General features: G+C 52.1%; 1 protein-coding gene across 1 annotated transcript in view; it reads left to right on the plus strand.

The window, feature by feature from the left end:
- Positions 1-18,353, plus strand: part of LOC135043494 (calpain-1 catalytic subunit-like) — a gene marked incomplete at its 3' end in the record, with an annotated part of 60,623 nt that overhangs the window by 27,476 nt on the left and 14,794 nt on the right. Inside the window, exons 8-9 of the mRNA XM_063955120.1 lie at positions 13,262-13,347; positions 15,465-15,539. Coding sequence (XP_063811190.1) covers positions 13,262-13,347; positions 15,465-15,539 — 161 coding nt within the window. The remainder of the gene's footprint in view (positions 1-13,261; positions 13,348-15,464; positions 15,540-18,353) is intronic.

Raw genomic sequence — 18,353 nt, forward strand, 5'->3', positions numbered from 1 at the left:
GAAAACAGTTTTTTAATTTTAAAGAGTCTTGTAAACGTTATTTTCGTTTGAGACCAGTCTCCTCAGGTACGGAGGCTCAGCGGGTTGGAATTATTATTTCTCTGCTTCAGGGGGATCCTCAGACCTGGGCTTTTGGTTTAAAGACAGACGATCCGGCTTTATTTTCTGTAGACGCCTTTCTGAAGTCTTTAGGACTGTTATATGACGACCCTGATAGAGAGGCATCCGCCGAGACTCAGTTGCGTGCTCTCAGACAGGGTAGGAATCCCGCAGAGAATTATTGTACGGAGTTTCGCCGTTGGTCAAATGACTGTGGATGGAATGACCCAGCCCTGCGCAGTCAGTTTCGCCTCGGCTTATCTGAGTCTATAAAAGACAGTCTCCTTCAGTATCCCGCTCCTGAGACTCTCGATAAACTCATGGAGCTCTCTATTAAGATTGATCGTCGGCTCAGAGAGCGGAGGGCTGAAAAAGGAGCATCTGTCGGGTCAACTCCTTGTGTTTTTTCCATCCCTGTAGACATAGAGGAGCCTATGCAGATAGGTCTCTCCAAACTGTCTCCTGAAGAAAGAACCAGAAGGCAAAATTCTGGTCTTTGTTTATACTGTGGAGGTAAGGGACATTTTGTCCGTAGTTGTCCGAACAAGTCGGGAAACGTCTCGACCAAGTGAATTGTGAGGGGGTTCACTTTGGTCTGCAGCTTATCTCCTCAAATAATTCACTGTTAGTCCCAGCTAAAGTTTCCTTTGGCAGCCTCTGTTCCTCGGTCTCTGTTTTTGTGGACAGTGGAGCTGCAGGGAACTTTATGGATTTAACATGGGCCAAGACCTTAGGTATTCCTCAGTTAGCCTTGGGTAGGTGTATCACCATGCATGGTTTAGATGGGAGTCCCTTGTCCAATGGAATTATTTCTCTCTGTACACCTCCTGTTCTACTCTCGGTAGGAGCTCTGCATTCTGAAAAAATTGAGTTTTTCCTCACCCATTGCCCAGCAGTTCCAGTGGTTCTGGGTCACCCTTGGCTGGCCTTTCATAATCCCATCATTGATTGGCAGTCGGGGGAGATCTCACAATGGGGTACCATCTGTAATAAAGAATGTATTACGCTTCCCATCAGAATAGCTGCTGCCATTCCCGCACCCATTCCTGTGGAATACCAGGATTTTGTTGATGTTTTTTCCAAGGGCAATGCGGATATTCTGCCTCCCCATAGGCCTTATGATTGTGCTATTGAGCTAATTCCTGGTGCCACTTTGCCTAAGGGAAGGTTATATGCATTGTCCGGACCTGAAACCGTGGCCATGAATGAGTATGTTAAAGAAAGCCTAGGGAAAGGATTTATCAGGCCATCTAAATCCCCTTTAAGTGCAGGCTTCTTTTTCGTAGAGAAGAAGGATGGTTCACTCAGACCCTGCATTGACTTTAGAGCCTTGAATAAAATCTCAGTAAAAAATACTTACCCTCTGCCACTGATCTCTGTCCTCTTTGATCAGCTACGTTCGGCTGTGATTTTTTCTAAGATTGACCTGAGAGGAGCATATAACCTCATCAGAATCAAGTCAGGGGATGAGTGGAAAACGGCATTCAGTACTCAGTCAGGCCACTATGAGTATCTGGTTATGCCATTCGGCCTGTCTAACGCTCCGGCAGTTTTCCAGGATCTCATTAACGATGTGCTCCGTGAATTTCTTGGAAAATTCGTTGTAGTCTACTTAGACGATATTTTGATTTATTCTGACTCGGTAGAACAACATGTTACCCAGGTGCGTCAGGTTCTAAAAAAATTACGTGAAAATCACCTATATGCCAAGCTGGAGAAGTGTGAATTTCATGTCACGGAGGTATCCTTTTTAGGATACATTATTTCCCCTCGGGGATTCCGTATGGAACCAAAAAAGCTCCAAGCCATCCTCAGTTGGGCGCAACCCACCAACTTAAAAGCAATTCAGCGCTTTTTAGGGTTTGCGAACTACTATAGAAGATTTATTCACTCTTTCTCTGACCTAGTTGCTCCCATTGTGGCACTGACTAAAAAGGGAGCAGATCCTACCAATTGGTCACGTGAAGCTGAGTTATCTTTTCAGGCCTTGAAACAAGCCTTTGTCTCAGCCCCTGTCCTCAGACACCCCAACCCAGAATTGCCTTTCATTGTTGAGGATGATGCCTCAGAGGTTGGAGTAGGGGCTATCCTGTCTCAGAAGGATCCGGATTCCCTTGAATTACATCCTTGTGCCTTTATGTCCAGGAAATTCTCTTCTGCTGAATCCAACTACGATGTTGGTAACCGGGAATTGCTGGCTATTAAATGGGCTTTCGAGGAGTGGAGGCATTGGCTTGAGGGAGCGACTCATATCATTTCAGTTTTGACTGATCACAAAAATCTTCAATACATTGAATCAGCTAAACGACTGAATGCCCGGCAGGCTCGTTGGGCTTTATTTTTTACTCGTTTCAAATTCATTATCACCTTCAGGCCAGGTTCCAAGAATACCAAGGCAGATGCCCTGTCACGCAGTTTTCTTCCAGTTCAAGACAACAGTCCTGTTACTCCCATACTTCCGTCTTCAGTCATTCGGGCAGGCCTCACACAGGATTTATTTACCCAGTTAAAGCTGCTTCAACATCAAGCTCCTGGAAATACTCCTGCTGGTCGTCTTTTTGTCCCTGAGTTTTTGAGAGCAACTGTTTTGACGGAGTTTCATGATAGCAAAGTTGCCGGGCATCCGGGAATCGCTAAGACTTTGGAATTAGTCTCCCGCTCAGTATGGTGGCCTGGTCTTTCCAAAGACATTAAAGAGTTTGTTTTTTCGTGTCAGGTCTGTGCACAGCATAAAGTTCCCCGTTCTTTGCCTATCGGTCAGCTTATGCCCTTGAATGTTCCTCTTAGGCCATGGTCTCATATCTCCATGGATTTTGTGGTGGACCTCCCTCTGTCAGCCGGATGCCGAGTCATATGGGTGGTAGTGGACCGTTTTAGCAAAATGGCCCATTTCATTGCTCTTCCCCGATTGCCATCTGCCCAGGGATTGGCAGTGTTGTTCCTCCGCCATGTTTTCAGACTCCATGGGTTACCCACTGATATTGTTTCTGATCGGGGTCCACAATTCATTGCACAGTTTTGGAAATCTTTTTGTGTCTCATTGAAGATGAAATTATCTTTAACGTCAGGCTACCATCCCCAATCCAACGGGCAGACTGAGCGAGTTAATCAATCACTAAAACAATATTTGCGTTTGTACTCGGCCAAACTCCAAAATGACTGGTCTGAGTTTCTTCCATTGGCGGAGTTCGCTTACAATAATGCCTGTCATTCCTCCACCAATGTGTCTCCATTTTTTGCAGTTTTTGGTTTTCACCCCAGAGCAAATTCCTTTTTTCAACATTCCTCTGTCTCCTCACTGACCTTGACCTCTCATCTTAGGCTCATTTGGAGAAAAGTGCACCTGGCTCTCAGAAAAGCGGCATTTCAGGAAAAGAGATTTTCTGACAAGCTCCGGCGGCCGTGCACTTTTAAAGTAGGAGATAGGGTATGGTTGTCGACTCGCAACATTAAACTTCGACAAACCTCAGCCAGATTGGGTCCTAAATTTATTGGACCATTTCACATTATCAAAAAAGTCAATCCAGTTGCCTTCCGGTTACGTTTACCAAAAACTTTACGGATCGGAAATACTTTCCATTGCTCTTTGCTGAAACCATTTGTCTCGTCCAGTAGATTTCCTCGTAAGATATCTCAGGGGAGATCACCAATAGATGTACAGGGTCAGCAGGAGTTCTTGGTGGAGAAGGTTCTCGATTCCAAGTTGTCCCGGGGTCGGCTTTATTTTTTGGTGCATTGGAGAGGTTATGGTCCAGAAGAAAGGTCTTGGGTCCTGGATAAGGATCTCCATGCCCCGAGGCTCAAGAGGGCATTTTTTCGAGAATTTCCCCAGAAACCTGGCTTTAGGGGTTCCTTGACCCCTCCTCAAGGGGGGGGTACTGTTAGGCGCCGGGGTCCGCTCGTCGGTGCGGCCCGGCGCCTAGCAACCAGGGACGCCGTGCGCGTACAGCCGCCGGCTCCCTGGCAACGCTGGACGCCGGGCGCACGGAGCCGCTCAGACCCTAGCAACGGGGACGCCACGTTCGGGCCGCGTTCCCTGTTGCTGGGTCTTTTCTAATTTGTATTAATGGTGTGCTGGCCGTGCAGCATGCAAGCTGCACGGCATTACTTGTGATTACCCAGTCTGGCTCCTGATTGGGGAGCTCACAGTTATAAGCACCCTTTGGACTTCTCACAGACGCCGGTGATAGCTTCCTGTTTGCCTGTGTCAGTTACAGAGAGTTTCCAGTCCTGCTCAATCCGGTTGTTCCTGTCCTCAGTGATCCTGTACTCGGAAGTTTGTCATCTATTCCTGGAGTCTGACCGAGCACCTTTAACATCCTGTGGTGTTCGTGAGTCGCGGCATAGCCGTGTGTTGCGGCTTGACCGCTTACTGTTTATTATTTTGTATCTTTGTGTTCTGGAGCTTTTGCGGAGGATTCCGCTCTCCCTGGTCCACTCTGGTGTCCAGCGGTGCTGGATAGGAGTGACGGATCAGTGGATCTTTGGTTGTCCTTTTCCCTGGCGGCTAGTCCGCACATACTTCTTTGGTTAAGTTAGTTAGCTTGTAACCCCTGGCCTGGTTGCTTAGTCAGAGGGCCCCTTGTTATCACCCTGTCTCGGATTTCCCTTTGTCTCCCATTAAGACCTGAGGGGGCATCGGGGTTGGGCAGACATAATCCGCCCTTCGAACGCGGCTGCCATGGGCTCAAGCAACCATAGTCTCGCAGGGGATTTCTGATAACACGGGCGAGACAACGGAGTTAGGGCGCCAGGGGTTACTATGCTCTCCTGCTCCCTCAAACCAGTATATCTTTCCTGTACTCAGACCTCTGCCATAAGATCTCCTCTGGTCTGGAGTACGGGAATCATAACATCCACTTCCTCATCAATGCCCCCACTGACGTCGCTGCCTCCATGCTCCTCACCCTCTCAGTGGACCTCCTCTGCGTTCTCAGCCTCCTGACTCCTCACTTCCTCATCAATGCCCCCACTCACGTCGCTGCCTCCATGCTCCTCACCCTCTCAGTGGACCTCCTCTGCGTTCTCAGCCTCCTGACTCTCCACTTCCTCATCAATGCCCCCACTGACGTCGCTGCCTCCATGCTCCTCACCCTCTCAGTGGACCTCCTCTGCATTCTCAGCCTCCTGACTCTCCACTTCCTCATCAATGCCCCCACTGACGTCGCTGCCTCCATGCTCCTCACCCTCTCAGTGGACCTCCTCTGCGTTCTCAGCCTCCTGACTCTCCACTTCCTCATCAATGCCCCCACTGACGTCGCTGCCTCCATGCTCCTCACCCTCTCAGTGGACCTCCTCTGCGTTCTCAGCCTCCTGACTCCTCACTTCCTCATCAATGCCCCCACTCACGTCGCTGCCTCCATGCTCCTCACCCTCTCAGTGGACCTCCTCTGCGTTCTCAGCCTCCTGACTCTCCACTTCCTCATCAATGCCCCCACTGACGTCACTGCCTCCATGCTCCTCACCCTCTCAGTGGACCTCCTCTGCATTCTCAGCCTCCTGACTCTCCACTTCCTCATCAATGCCCCCACTGACGTCGCTGCCTCCATGCTCCTCACCCTCTCAGTGGACCTCCTCTGCGTTCTCAGCCTCCTGACTCTCCACTTCCTCATCAATGCCCCCACTGACGTCGCTGCCTCCATGCTCCTCACCCTCTCAGTGGACCTCCTCTGCGTTCTCAGTCTCCTGACTCCCCACTTCCTCATCAATGCGCCCCTGATGTCGCTGCCTCCATGCTCCTCACCCTCTCAGTGGACCTCCTCTGCGTTCTCAGCCTCCCAGCTGAGTGGAAACTTCCTGTGTCTGATCTTTATTCACTGGTGTCATAACTCTGATGTTACCAATTCCTCATTCTCAACCCACCCCTGACCCTGTCCAGTTAATGCCCCAATATCTCTCTCCTCCCATTTGCCTCTAAAGTCCTCGAGCGGATTGTCTACAAGGCGTTACTTTCCCCCTCTCCCTGCTGGACACACTTCTGTCTGACTTTCATCCTCTCCACTCCACAGAAAGTGCCCTCACTGGAGCCAGCGGTGACCGGCTGTATCCGCAGCCCCCTCTCTGCTCATTCACCTTCACCTCTTCAATGCTGCTGACGCAGGGTCAAGGTGATATATCGATATGTAGCATATATTGATATATAGTGAGTCCGCCTACAGAGTTGGGTTTTTCTCTCCTCCTTTTCTCCTGTCCTCTCTCTCTCTCTTCAGCACCCCTCCCATCAGGGGTGTTTTAAGAAGGGTGGGGACCCCCGTGCAGCCTGCATTGAGGCCCCTTCCTCTCCGGCAGCTAGAAGACTCTAGCATAATGCACATGCCCAGGTCTCCGAAAAAATGGCGCCTGCGCTTTGTTCCCAGGGACATCTCCTGTGCACATTTCCCAAGTGATTAGTGCCCGCACTGCAGGGCCGCCGCGGGACTCCAGACGGATAAGTATAATAAATGGGTGCTGGGTGTGCGGTGTGGGCCCCCCTGGACCTAGGGGCCCGTGTGTACCGCACCCATTATAGAAACACTTGTGCCTCCCATCAATTTCTCCTCCTGTCTCTTCCCCATCTGGTCAGTCCTACTGACACCCGGCCATTGCTGTCACATATCTATAAAACATGTTACTGGGAAACAGGGACGTGCGGTGAGGTAAATGACTGGCTGCCTCCCCTGACTGCACGTCCCTGCTGGGGAGAGTCGCCTCTGATACCCCAGGTGTGTGTGGTGGAGTCTGTGTGCAGGTGATTCCCCAGGTGTGTAATAGTGGTGCGTGTGGTGGAGTCTGTGTGCAGATGATTCCCCAGGTGTGTAATAGTGGTGCGTGTGGTGGAGTCTGTGTGCAGATGATTCCCCAGGTGTGTAATAGTGGTGCGTGTGGTGGACTCTGTGTGCAGATGATTCCCCAGGTGTGTAATAGCGGTGTGTGTGGTGGAGTCTGTGTGCAGGTGATTCCCCAGATGTGTAATAGTGGTGCGTGTGGTGGAGTGTGTGTGCAGGTGATTTCCCAGGTGTGTAATAGTGGTGCGTGTGGTGGAGTCTGTGTGCAGGTGATTCCCCAGGTGTGTGATAGCGGTGCGTGTGGTGGAGTGTGTGTGCAGGTGATTTCCCAGGTGTGTAATAGTGGTGCGTGTGGTGGAGTCTGTGTGCAGGTGATTCTCCAGGTGTGTAATAGCGGTGCGTGTGGTGGAGTCTGTGTGCAGGTGATTCCCCAGATGTGTAATAGTGGTGCGTGTGGTGGAGTGTGTGTGCAGGTGATTTCCCAGGTGTGTAATAGTGGTGCGTGTGGTGGAGTCTGTGTGCAGGTGATTCCCCAGGTGTGTAATAGCGGTGCGTGTGGTGGACTCTGTGTGCAGATGATTCCCCAGGTGTGTAATAGCGGTGTGTGTGGTGGAGTCTGTGTGCAGGTGATTCCCCAGATGTGTAATAGTGGTGCGTGTGGTGGAGTGTGTGTGCAGGTGATTTCCCAGGTGTGTAATAGTGGTGCGTGTGGTGGAGTCTGTGTGCAGGTGATTCCCCAGGTGTGTAATAGCGGTGCGTGTGGTGGAGTCTGTGTGCAGGTGATTCCCCAGGTGTGTAATAGTGGTGCGTGTGGTGGAGTGTGTGTGCAGGTGATTTCCCAGGTGTGTAATAGTGGTGCGTGTGGTGGAGTCTGTGTGCAGATGATTCTCCAGGTGTGTAATAGCGGTGCGTGTGGTGGAGCCTGTGTGCAGATGATTCCCCAGGTGTGTAATAGCAGTGCACTTGGTGGAGTCTGTGTGCAGGTGATACCCCAGGTGTGTAATAGCGGTGTGTGTGGTGGAGTCTGTGTGCAGATGATTCCCCAGGTGTGTAATAGCGGTGCGTGTGGTGGAGCCTGTGTGCAGGTGATTCCCCAGGTGTGTAATAGCGGTGTGTGTGGTGGAGCCTGTGTGCAGGTGATTCCCCAGGTGTGTAATAGCGGTGCGTGTGGTGGAGCCAGTGTGCAGATGATTCCCCAGGTGTGTAATAGTGCTGTGTGTGGTGGAATCTGTGTGCAGGTGATTCCCCAGGTGTGTAATAGCGGTGCGTGTGGTGGAGTCTGTGTGCAGGTGATTCTCCAGGTGTGTAATAGCGGTGCGTGTGGTGGAGCCTGTGTGCAGATGATTCCCCAGGTGTGTAATAGCTGCACTTGGTGGAGTCTGTGTGCAGATGATTCCCCAGGTGTGTAATAGCGGTGCGTGTGGTGGAGCCTGTGTGCAGGTGATTCCCCAGGTGTGTAATAGCGGTGTGTGTGGTGGAGCCTGTGTGCAGGTGATTCCCCAGGTGTGTAATAGCGGTGCGTGTGGTGGAGTCTGTGTGCAGGTGATTCCCCAGGTGTGTAATAGCGGTGCGTGTGGTGGAGCCTGTGTGCAGGTGATTCCCCAGGTGTGTAATAGCAGTGCACTTGGTGGAGTCTGTGTGCAGGTGATTCCCCAGGTGTGTAATAGCGGTGTGTTTGGTGGAGTCTGTGTGCAGGTGATTCCCCAGGTGTGTAATAGTGGTGCGTGTGGTGGAGCCTGTGTGCAGATGATTCCCCAGGTGTGTAATAGCGGTGCGTGTGGTGGAGCCTGTGTGCAGGTGATTCCCCAGGTGTGTAATAGCAGTGCACTTGGTGGAGTCTGTGTGCAGGTGATTCCGCAGGTGTGTAATAGCAGTGCACTTGGTGGAGTCTGTGTGCAGGTGATTCCGCAGGTGTGTAATAGCGGTGCGTGTGGTGGAGTCTGTGTGCAGATGAGTCCCCAGGTGTGTAATAGCGGTGCGTGTGGTGGAGCCTGTGAGCAGGTGATTCCCCAGGTGTGTAATAGCAGTGCACTTGGTGGAGTCTGTGTGCAGGTGATTCCCCAGGTGTGTAATAGCGGTGTGTTTGGTGGAGTCTGTGTGCAGGTGATTCCCCAGGTGTGTAATAGCAGTGCACTTGGTGGAGTCTGTGTGCAGGTGATTCCCCAGGTGTGTAATAGCGGTGTGTGCGGTGGAGTCTGTGTGCAGGTGATTCCCCAGGTGTGTAATAGCAGTGCACTTGGTGGAGTCTGTGTGCAGGTGATTCCCCAGGTGTGTAATAGCAGTGCACTTGGTGGAGTCTGCGTGCAGGTGATTCCCCAGGTGTGTAATAGCGGTGCGTGTGGTGGAGTCTGCGAGCAGGTGATTCCCCAGGTGTGTAATAGCAGTGCACTTGGTGGAGTCTGTGTGCAGGTGATCCCCCAGGTGTGTAATAGCAGTGCACTTGGTGGAGTCTGCGTGCAGGTGAATCCCCAGGTGTGTAATAGTGGTGCGTGTGGTGGAGTCTGCGTGCAGGTGATTCCCCAGGTGTGTAACAGCGGTGCGTGTGGTGGAGTCTGTGTGCAGGTGATTCCCCAGGTGTGTAATAGCAGTGCACTTGGAGGAGTCTGCGTGCAGGTGAATCCCCAGGTGTGTAATAGTGGTGCATGTGGTGGAGTCTGCGTGCAGGTGATTCCCCAGGTGTGTAACAGCGGTGCGTGTGGTGGAGTCTGCGTGCACGTGATTCCCCAGGTGTGTAATAGCGGTGCGTGTGGTGGAGTCTATGTGCAGGTGATTCCCCAGGTGTGTAATAGCGGTGCGTGTGGTGGAGTCTGTGTGCAGGTGATTCCCCAGGTGTGTAATAGTGGTGCGTGTGGTGGAGTCTGTGTTCAGGTGATTCCCCAGGTGTGTAATAGTGGTGCGTGTGGTGGAGTCTGTGTGCAGGTGATTCCCCAGGTGTGTAATAGCAGTGCACTTGGTGGAGTCTGTGTGCAGGTGATTCCCCAGGTGTGTAATAGCAGTGCACTTGGTGGAGTCTGCGTGCAGGTGATTCCCCAGGTGTGTAATAGTGGTGCGTGTGGTGGAGTCTGTGTGCAGGTGATTCCCCAGGTGTGTAATAGCGGTGCGTGTGGTGGAGTCTGAGTGCAGGTGATTCCCCAGGTGTGTAATAGCGGTGCGTGTGGTGGAGTCTGAGTGCAGGTGATTCTCCAGGCGTGTAATAGCGGTGCGTGTGGTGGAGTCTGCGTGCACGTGATTCTCCAGGTGTGTAATAGCGGTGTGTGTGGTGGAGTCTGTGTGCAGGTGATTCCCCAGGTGTGTAATAGCGGTGTGTGTGGTGGAGTCTGTGTGCAGGTGATTCCCCAGGTGTGTAATAGCAGTGCGCGTGGTGGAGTCTGCGTGCAGGTGATTCCCCAGGTGTGTAATAGTGGTGCGTGTGGTGGAGTCTGTGTGCAGGTGATTCCCCAGGTGTGTAATAGCGGTGAGTGTGGTGGAGTCTGTGTGCAGGTGATTCCCCAGGTGTGTAATAGCGTTGTGTGTGGTGGAGTCTGTGTGCAGGTGATTCCCCAGGTGTGTAATAGCGGTGTGTGTGGTGGAGTCTGCGTGCATGCGATTCCCCAGGTGTGTAATAGCGGTGAGTGTGGTGGAGTCTGTGTGCAGGTGATTCCCCAGGTGTGTAATAGCGGTGTGTGTGGTGGAGTCTGCGTGCAGGTGATTCCCCAGGTGTGTAATAGCAGTGCGCGTGGTGGAGTCTGCGTGCAGGTGATTCCCCAGGTGTGTAATAGTGGTGCGTGTGGTGGAGTCTGTGTGCAGGTGATTCCCCAGGTGTGTAATAGCAGTGCGCGTGGTGGAGTCTGCGTGCAGGTGATTCCCCAGGTGTGTAATAGCAGTGAGTGTGGTGGAGTCTGTGTGCAGGTGATTCCCCAGGTGTGTAATAGCGGTGTGTGTGGTGGAGTCTGTGTGCAGGTGATTCCCCAGGTGTGTAATAGCGGTGTGTGTGGTGGAGTCTGCGTGCATGCGATTCCCCAGGTGTGTAATAGCGGTGAGTGTGGTGGAGTCTGTGTGCAGGTGATTCCCCAGGTGTGTAATAGCTGTGTGTGTGGTGGAGTCTGCGTGCAGGTGATTCCCCAGGTGTGTAATAGCGGTGAGTGTGGTGGAGTCTGTGTGCAGGTGATTCCCCAGGTGTGTAATAGCGGTGTGTGTGGTGGAGTCTGTGTGCAGGTGATTCCCCAGGTGTGTAATAGCGGTGTGTGTGGTGGAGTCTGCGTGCATGCGATTCCCCAGGTGTGTAATAGCGGTGAGTGTGGTGGAGTCTGTGTGCAGGTGATTCCCCAGGTGTGTAATAGCGGTGTGTGTGGTGGAGTCTGCGTGCAGGTGATTCCCCAGGTGTGTAATAGCAGTGCGCGTGGTGGAGTCTGCGTGCAGGTGATTCCCCAGGTGTGTAATAGTGGTGCGTGTGGTGGAGTCTGTGTGCAGGTGATTCCCCAGGTGTGTAATAGCAGTGCGCGTGGTGGAGTCTGCGTGCAGGTGATTCCCCAGGTGTGTAATAGCGGTGAGTGTGGTGGAGTCTGTGTGCAGGTGATTCCCCAGGTGTGTAATAGCGGTGAGTGTGGTGGAGTCTGTGTGCAGGTGATTCCCCAGGTGTGTAATAGCGGTGTGTGTGGTGGAGTCTGTGTGCAGGTGATTCCCCAGGTGTGTAATATCTGTGCGTGTGGTGGAGTCTGTGTGCAGGTGATTCCCCAGGTGTGTAATAGCGGTGTGTGTGGTGGATTCTGTGTGCAGGTGATTACCCAGGTGTGTAATAGCGGTGCGTGTGGTGGAGTCTGTGTGCAGGTGATTCCCCAGGTGTGTAATAGCGGTGTGTGTGGTGGAGTCTGTGTGCAGGTGATTCCCCAGGTGTGTAATAGTAGTGCACTTGGTGGAGTCTGTGTGCAGGTGATTCCGCAGGTGTGTAATAGCGGTGCGTGTAGTGGAGTCTGTGTGCAGGTGATTCCCCAGGTGTGTAATAGTGGTGCACTTGGTGGAGTCTGTGTGCAGGTGATTCCGCAGGTGTGTAATAGCGGTGCGTGTGGTGGATTCTGTGTGCAGGTGATTCCGCAGGTGTGTAATAGCAGTGCACTTGGTGGAGTCTGCGTGCAGGTGATTCTCCAGGTGTGTAATAGTGCTGCGTGTGGTGGAGTCTGTGTGCAGGTGATTCCGCAGGTGTGTAATAGCGGTGCGTGTGGTGGAGTCTGCGTGCAGGTGATTCCCCAGGTGTGTAATAGTGGTGCGTGTGGTGGAGTCTGTGTGCAGGCGATTCCCCAGGTGTGTAATAGCGATGCGTGTGGTGGAGTCTGTGTGTAGGTGATTCCCCAGGTGTGTAATAGCAGTGCACTTGGTGGAGTCTGCGTGCAGGTGATTCTCCAGGTGTGTAATAGCGGTGCGTGTGGTGGAGTCTGTGTGCAGGTGATTCCCCAGGTGTGTAATAGCAGTGCGCGTGGTGGAGTCTGCGTGCAGGTGATTCCCCAGGTGTGTAATCGCAGTGCACTTGGTGGAGTCTGCGTGCAGGTGATTCCCCAGGTGTGTAATAGCGATGCGTGTGGTGGAGTCTGTGTGTAGGTGATTCCCCAGGTGTGTAATAGCGGTGCGTACGGTGGAGTCTGCGTGCAGGTGATTCCCCAGGTGTGTAATAGCAGTGCACTTGGTGGAGTCTGCGTGCAGGTGATTCTCCAGGTGTGTAATAGCTGTGCGTGTGGTGGAGTCTGTGTGCAGGTGATTCCCCAGGTGTGTAATAGCAGTGCGCGTGGTGGAGTCTGCGTGCAGGTGATTCCCCAGGTGTGTAATCGCAGTGCCCTTGGTGGAGTCTGTGTGCAGGTGATTCCCCAGGTGTGTAATCGCAGTGCACTTGGTGGAGTCTGCGTGCAGGTGATTCCCCAGGTGTGTAATCGCAGTGCACTTGGTGGAGTCTGCGTGCAGGTGATTCCCCAGGTGTGTAATAGCAGTGCACTTGGTGGAGTCTGCGTGCAGGTGATTCTCCAGGTGTGTAATAGCTGTGCGTGTGGTGGAGTCTGCGTGCAGGTGATTCCCCAGGTGTGTAATAGCAGTGCGCGTGGTGGAGTCTGCGTGCAGGTGATTCCCCAGGTGTGTAATCGCAGTGCACTTGGTGGAGTCTGCGTGCAGGTGATTCCCCAGGTGTGTAATCGCAGTGCACTTGGTGGAGTCTGCGTGCAGGTGATTCTCCAGGTGTGTAATAGCTGTGCGTGTGGTGGAGTCTGTGTGCAGGTGATTCCCCAGGTGTGTAATCGCAGTGCACTTGGTGGAGTCTGCGTGCAGGTGATTCCCCAGGTGTGTAATAGCAGTGCGTGTGGTGGAGTCTGTGTGCAGGTGATTCCCCAGGTGTGTGCACTTTATGCCTAATCATATCACTGCACCATTTCTCTCTCGAGGTGACCCAGGCATCCGGTGAAGCCACACTCGTCCGGCTGAGGAATCCCTGGGGCTTCACCGAGTATACTGGACCGTGGAGTGACAAGTAAGTGATACGCTTCTTAAAAGAATCGGCATTAAGCAAAATGAAACGTAGGTGAAAAACGTCTTTTATACTCTCAGGTGGGTTTTCGTTTTGTTTTTTAGTTCAAAACATTATAAAAACATTTCACATTTAAAAAAAAAACCTTTTCCAGACCCTTTTATTGGAGTTCATTCAGTGTTCAGTAAAGTGTAGGAACAAGGTGGTCATTCCGAGTTGATCACTCACTAGCAGTTTTTAGCAGCCGTGCAAACGCATTGTCGCCGCCCACTGGGAGTGTATTTTCGCTTAGCAGAAGTGCGAACGCCTGTGCAGAGCGCCTGCAAACACATTTTGTGCAAAACAAGACCAACCCTGTAGTTACTCTTCGTGTGCGTTGATTCTAATGTTGGAGGGATGGCTTTTGACGTCACACACCCGCCCAGCGTTCGCTCAGCCACGCCTGCGTTTTCCCTGGCACGCCTGCGTTTTTCTAAGCACTCCCTGAAAACAGTCGGTTGATACCCAGAAACGCGTAGCGCGCCACTGTGCCTACAGCGTAGTGAGTGCAGCAAGCCCACAAGGGGCTCATTTGCGCTCGCCACGCTGTCGGTATGCCGGCGGCCGGCCTCCCGGCGCCGGTATGCTGGACGCTGGGAGGCCGGCCGCCGGCATACCATACTGCACCCTGACAGCATACCTCCCAACTGACCCGATTCTGGTGGGACAGTCCCTCTTTTCCATCCCACCGCCGTGTCCCATGGTGGGGGGGAGGTGGGGAACCTCTCTCACTCGTTGCAATGTGTACCCGCCTGCTCTCCCGGAACCTGGGGAGAGGAAGGCTCACATGTAGGTAAGTATGCCCCAGTGTGATGGGACGGGGGAGGGGAGTGACCTGCGGCATTTCACAAGAGGCCAGAGAGTGAATGGCTGCTGATTGGTGGATGACTGGAGCTATGCACCAATCAGACTGCATACTGCCATTCACTGTATGGAGCATGTGGAGAGAGGGCGTGGGGTGGCGGGAGTGGTAGGATATGTTGTGGGTAGGGGCCCCAGTGCATTGCTGTGCCCAGGGCCTACAAAGCTGTTAAGATGCCCCTGCGGGCTATCGCCCCAATATCTGCTGCGGCCCCTGGGCCTCATTCATAGTATGCAAACTGCGCCTGTGCAGAACAGATGCTGTGCTGTCACTTGTAGTGCCCCAGCTGCAGCATGATTGACATGTTGTGGCTGTATAGGGGGCAGAGTGGGCGTGGGATCCGTTCTGCAATGCAGCGCTGCGTCGTAGGTGTGCGAAGCCAGGGTCTGCGTCTATCAATGCCTAGTCCTGGCCTCACAACAAGCCTGAGCAGCGCGGGCGTCGCAGGAACCCTTCGCTCAGATGGGCAATGGTCACACAAGGGCCCCGATGGCAGCGGATCACTGAGACTAGCAGGAGGCGTCTATGTACACCAGGTGCCTCCTGCGGCGTTATCCGCCTCCTGCGCCAGTATCTGACTGGGTAATGAGTGACCGTGATACATCTTGCCTTACGTCACATAATATGTATAAATCTCTACCCCCAGAACGATGCACTGACATCACTGACGTGTTAGTAAATGGCACCTTATGCGGGAACTAAACTCCAACAAAACATTATCTCAGCGCTAGATTCCCCGGTGACCTGACCGTATTATGACGGTGTATCGGATCAGGCAGAACAACGTCCATCTTATAGGGGCGATTACAGCGAATGGGACCAATTATAATCCGCGGACAGTCACATACTGTATGTGCTGGACGCCATGGGAGGGACTCCCAGTAACCTGAGCATACGTAGACGCTGAATTGGGCCCCTGGCTACTGTATTGGGCCCCTATTTACCGAATTGGGCCCCAGTTGCTGTATTGGGCCCCTACTAGCAGAAAATGATGTGATTAACGTGCAGTAACATACGTAGACGTTGTATTGGGCCCCTAGATGTTGTATTGGGCCCCCAGCTGCTGTATTGGGCCCCTAGATGTTGTATTGGGCCCCCAGCTGCTGTATTGGGGCCCTTAGTTGCAGATAATATAATGTGATTAACTTGCAGTAACCTACATGTACGTAGATGCTGGTTTGGGCCCCTAGCCGCTGATGATTATGTGATTCGGTTGCAGGTCTTTGGAGTGGGAGGCAGTGTCAGAGAAGGAGCAGATCGCATGGAACCTCCAGAGAGAAGACGGAGAGTTTTGGTAATGCGCCCGGTGGATGTATTCTGTGTGTAACATTGTGTACAGGGGTTTGTGTAATCGCACATGTTATCTATGTGTGCCCCAACTCTCCTGTGTCTTCCGGCATCAACAGTCGCTGAGCTACAGATTCTGCCCTTTCATATTACACCTGGATAAAAGGTAACACATTGGGAAAAGCCGCACTCAGCGTCTGAGACAAGAATGTAATTCCCGGACAACCAGGAATACAACCTTCATGCCCCACACACAGGACCTCATTCACTAAGGATTCGCAATGCGGCTGATTATAGAATGACTGCGCATGTGCAGCGTTCACATTGCGCACGTGCGAGTAAAAATAGCGACAAATTACGTACACATCGTGATCACAATGCAACCGCTGTTTGACTGACAGGAAGCCGGCATTGTCGGGCAGAAACCCACAGTTTTCTGGGTGTGTCAAAAAATGCAGGAGTGCCCAGGAGATTTTAGGGAGGATCTCTGACGTCAGCGATGACCAATTCCAGCCTCTTGTGTTGCAAGAACAGTAGACGACCTTGTAGTAGTACAGTAGTGATGATGCTGTAGACTGCGCGCTATAGTAGTGATGATGCTGTAGACTGCGCGCTATAGTAGTGATGATGCTGTAGACTGCGCGCTATAGTAGTGATGATGCTGTAGACTGCGCGCTATAGTAGTGATGATGCTGTAGACTGCGCGCTATAGTAGTGATGGTGCTGTAGACTGCGCGCTATAGTAGTGATGATGCTGTAGACTGCGCGCTATAGTAGTGATGATGCTGTAGACTGCGCGCTATAGTAGTGATGATGCTGTAGACTGCGCGCTATAGTAGTGATGATGCTGTAGACTGCGCGCTATAGTAGTGATGATGCTGTAGACTGCGCGCTATAGTAGTGATGATGCTGTAGACTGCGCGCTATAGTAGTGATGATGCTGTAGACTGCGCGCTATAGTAGTGATGATGCTGTAGACTGCGCGCTATAGTAGTGATGATGCTGTAGACTGCGCGCTATAGTAGTGATGATGCTGTAGACTGCGCGCTATAGTAGTGATGATGCTGTAGACTGCGCGCTACAGTAGTGATGATGCTGTAGACTGCGCGCTATAGTAGTGGTGATGCTGTAGACTGCGCGCTATAGTAGTGATGATGCTGTAGACTGCGCGCTACAGTAGTGATGATGCTGTAGACTGCGCGCTATAGTAGTGATGATGCTGTAGACTGCGCGCTATAGTAGTGATGATGCTGTAGACTGCGCGCTATAGTAGTGATGATGCTGTAGACTGCGCGCTATAGTAGTGATGATGCTGTAGACTGCGCGCTATAGTAGTGATGATGCTGTAGACTGCGCGCTATAGTAGTGATGATGCTGTAGACTGCGCGCTATAGTAGTGATGATGCTGTAGACTGCGCGCTATAGTAGTGATGATGCTGTAGACTGCGCGCTACAGTAGTGATGATGCTGTAGACTGCGCGCTATAGTAGTGGTGATGCTGTAGACTGCGCGCTATAGTAGTGATGATGCTGTAGACTGCGCGCTATAGTAGTGATGATGCTGTAGACTGCGCGCTATAGTAGTGATGATGCTGTAGACTGCGCGCTATAGTAGTGATGATGCTGTAGACTGCGCGCTATAGTAGTGATGATGCTGTAGTCTGCGCGCTATAGTAGTGATGATGCTGTAGACTGCGCGCTATAGTAGTGGTGATGCTGTAGACTGCGCGCTATAGTAGTGATGATGCTGTAGACTGCGCGCTATAGTAGTGATGATGCTGTAGACTGCGCGCTATAGTAGTGATGATGCTGTAGACTGCGCGCTATAGTAGTGATGATGCTGTAGTCTGCGCGCTATAGTAGTGATGATGCTGTAGACTGCGCGCTATAGTAGTGATGATGCTGTAGACTGCACGCTATAGTAGTGATGATGCTGTAGACTGCGCGCTATAGTAGTGATGATGCTGTAGACTGCGCGCTATAGTAGTGATGATGCTGTAGACTGCGCACTATAGTAGTGATGATGCTGTAGACTGCGCGCTATAGTAGTGATGATGCTGTAGACTGCGCGCTATAGTAGTGATGATGCTGTAGACTGCGCGCTATAGTAGTGATGATGCTGTAGACTGCGCGCTATAGTAGTGATGATGCTGTAGACTGCTCGCTATAGTAGTGATGATGCTGTAGACTGCGCGCTATAGTAGTGATGATGCTGTAGACTGCGCGCTATAGTAGTGATGATGCTGTAGACTGCGCGCTATAGTAGTGGTGATGCTGTAGACTGCGCACTATAGTAGTGGTGATGCTGTAGACTGCGCGCTATAGTAGTGATGATGCTGTAGACTGCGCGCTAAAGTAGTGATGATGCTGTAGACTGCGCGCTTTAGTAGTGATGATGCTGTAGACTGCGCGCTATAGTAGTGATGATGCTGTAGACTGCGCGCTATAGTAGTGATGATGCTGTAGACTGCGCGCTATAGTAGTGGTGATGCTGTAGACTGCGCGCTATAGTAGTGGTGATGCTGTAGACTGCGCGCTATAGTAGTGATGATGCTGTAGACTGCGCGCTATAGTAGTGGTGATGCTGTAGACTGCGCGCTATAGTAGTGATGATGCTGTAGACTGCGCGCTATAGTAGTGATGATGCTGTAGACTGCGCGCTATAGTAGTGATGATGCTGTAGACTGCGCGCTATAGTAGTGATGATGCTGTAGACTGCGCGCTATAGTAGTGATGATGCTGTAGTCTGCGCGCTATAGTAGTGATGATGCTGTAGACTGCGCGCTATAGTAGTGATGATGCTGTAGACTGCGCGCTATAGT

Source organism: Pseudophryne corroboree, unplaced genomic scaffold, assembly GCF_028390025.1.
Source record: "Pseudophryne corroboree isolate aPseCor3 unplaced genomic scaffold, aPseCor3.hap2 scaffold_865, whole genome shotgun sequence".
Lineage (NCBI taxonomy): Eukaryota > Metazoa > Chordata > Amphibia > Anura > Myobatrachidae > Pseudophryne > Pseudophryne corroboree.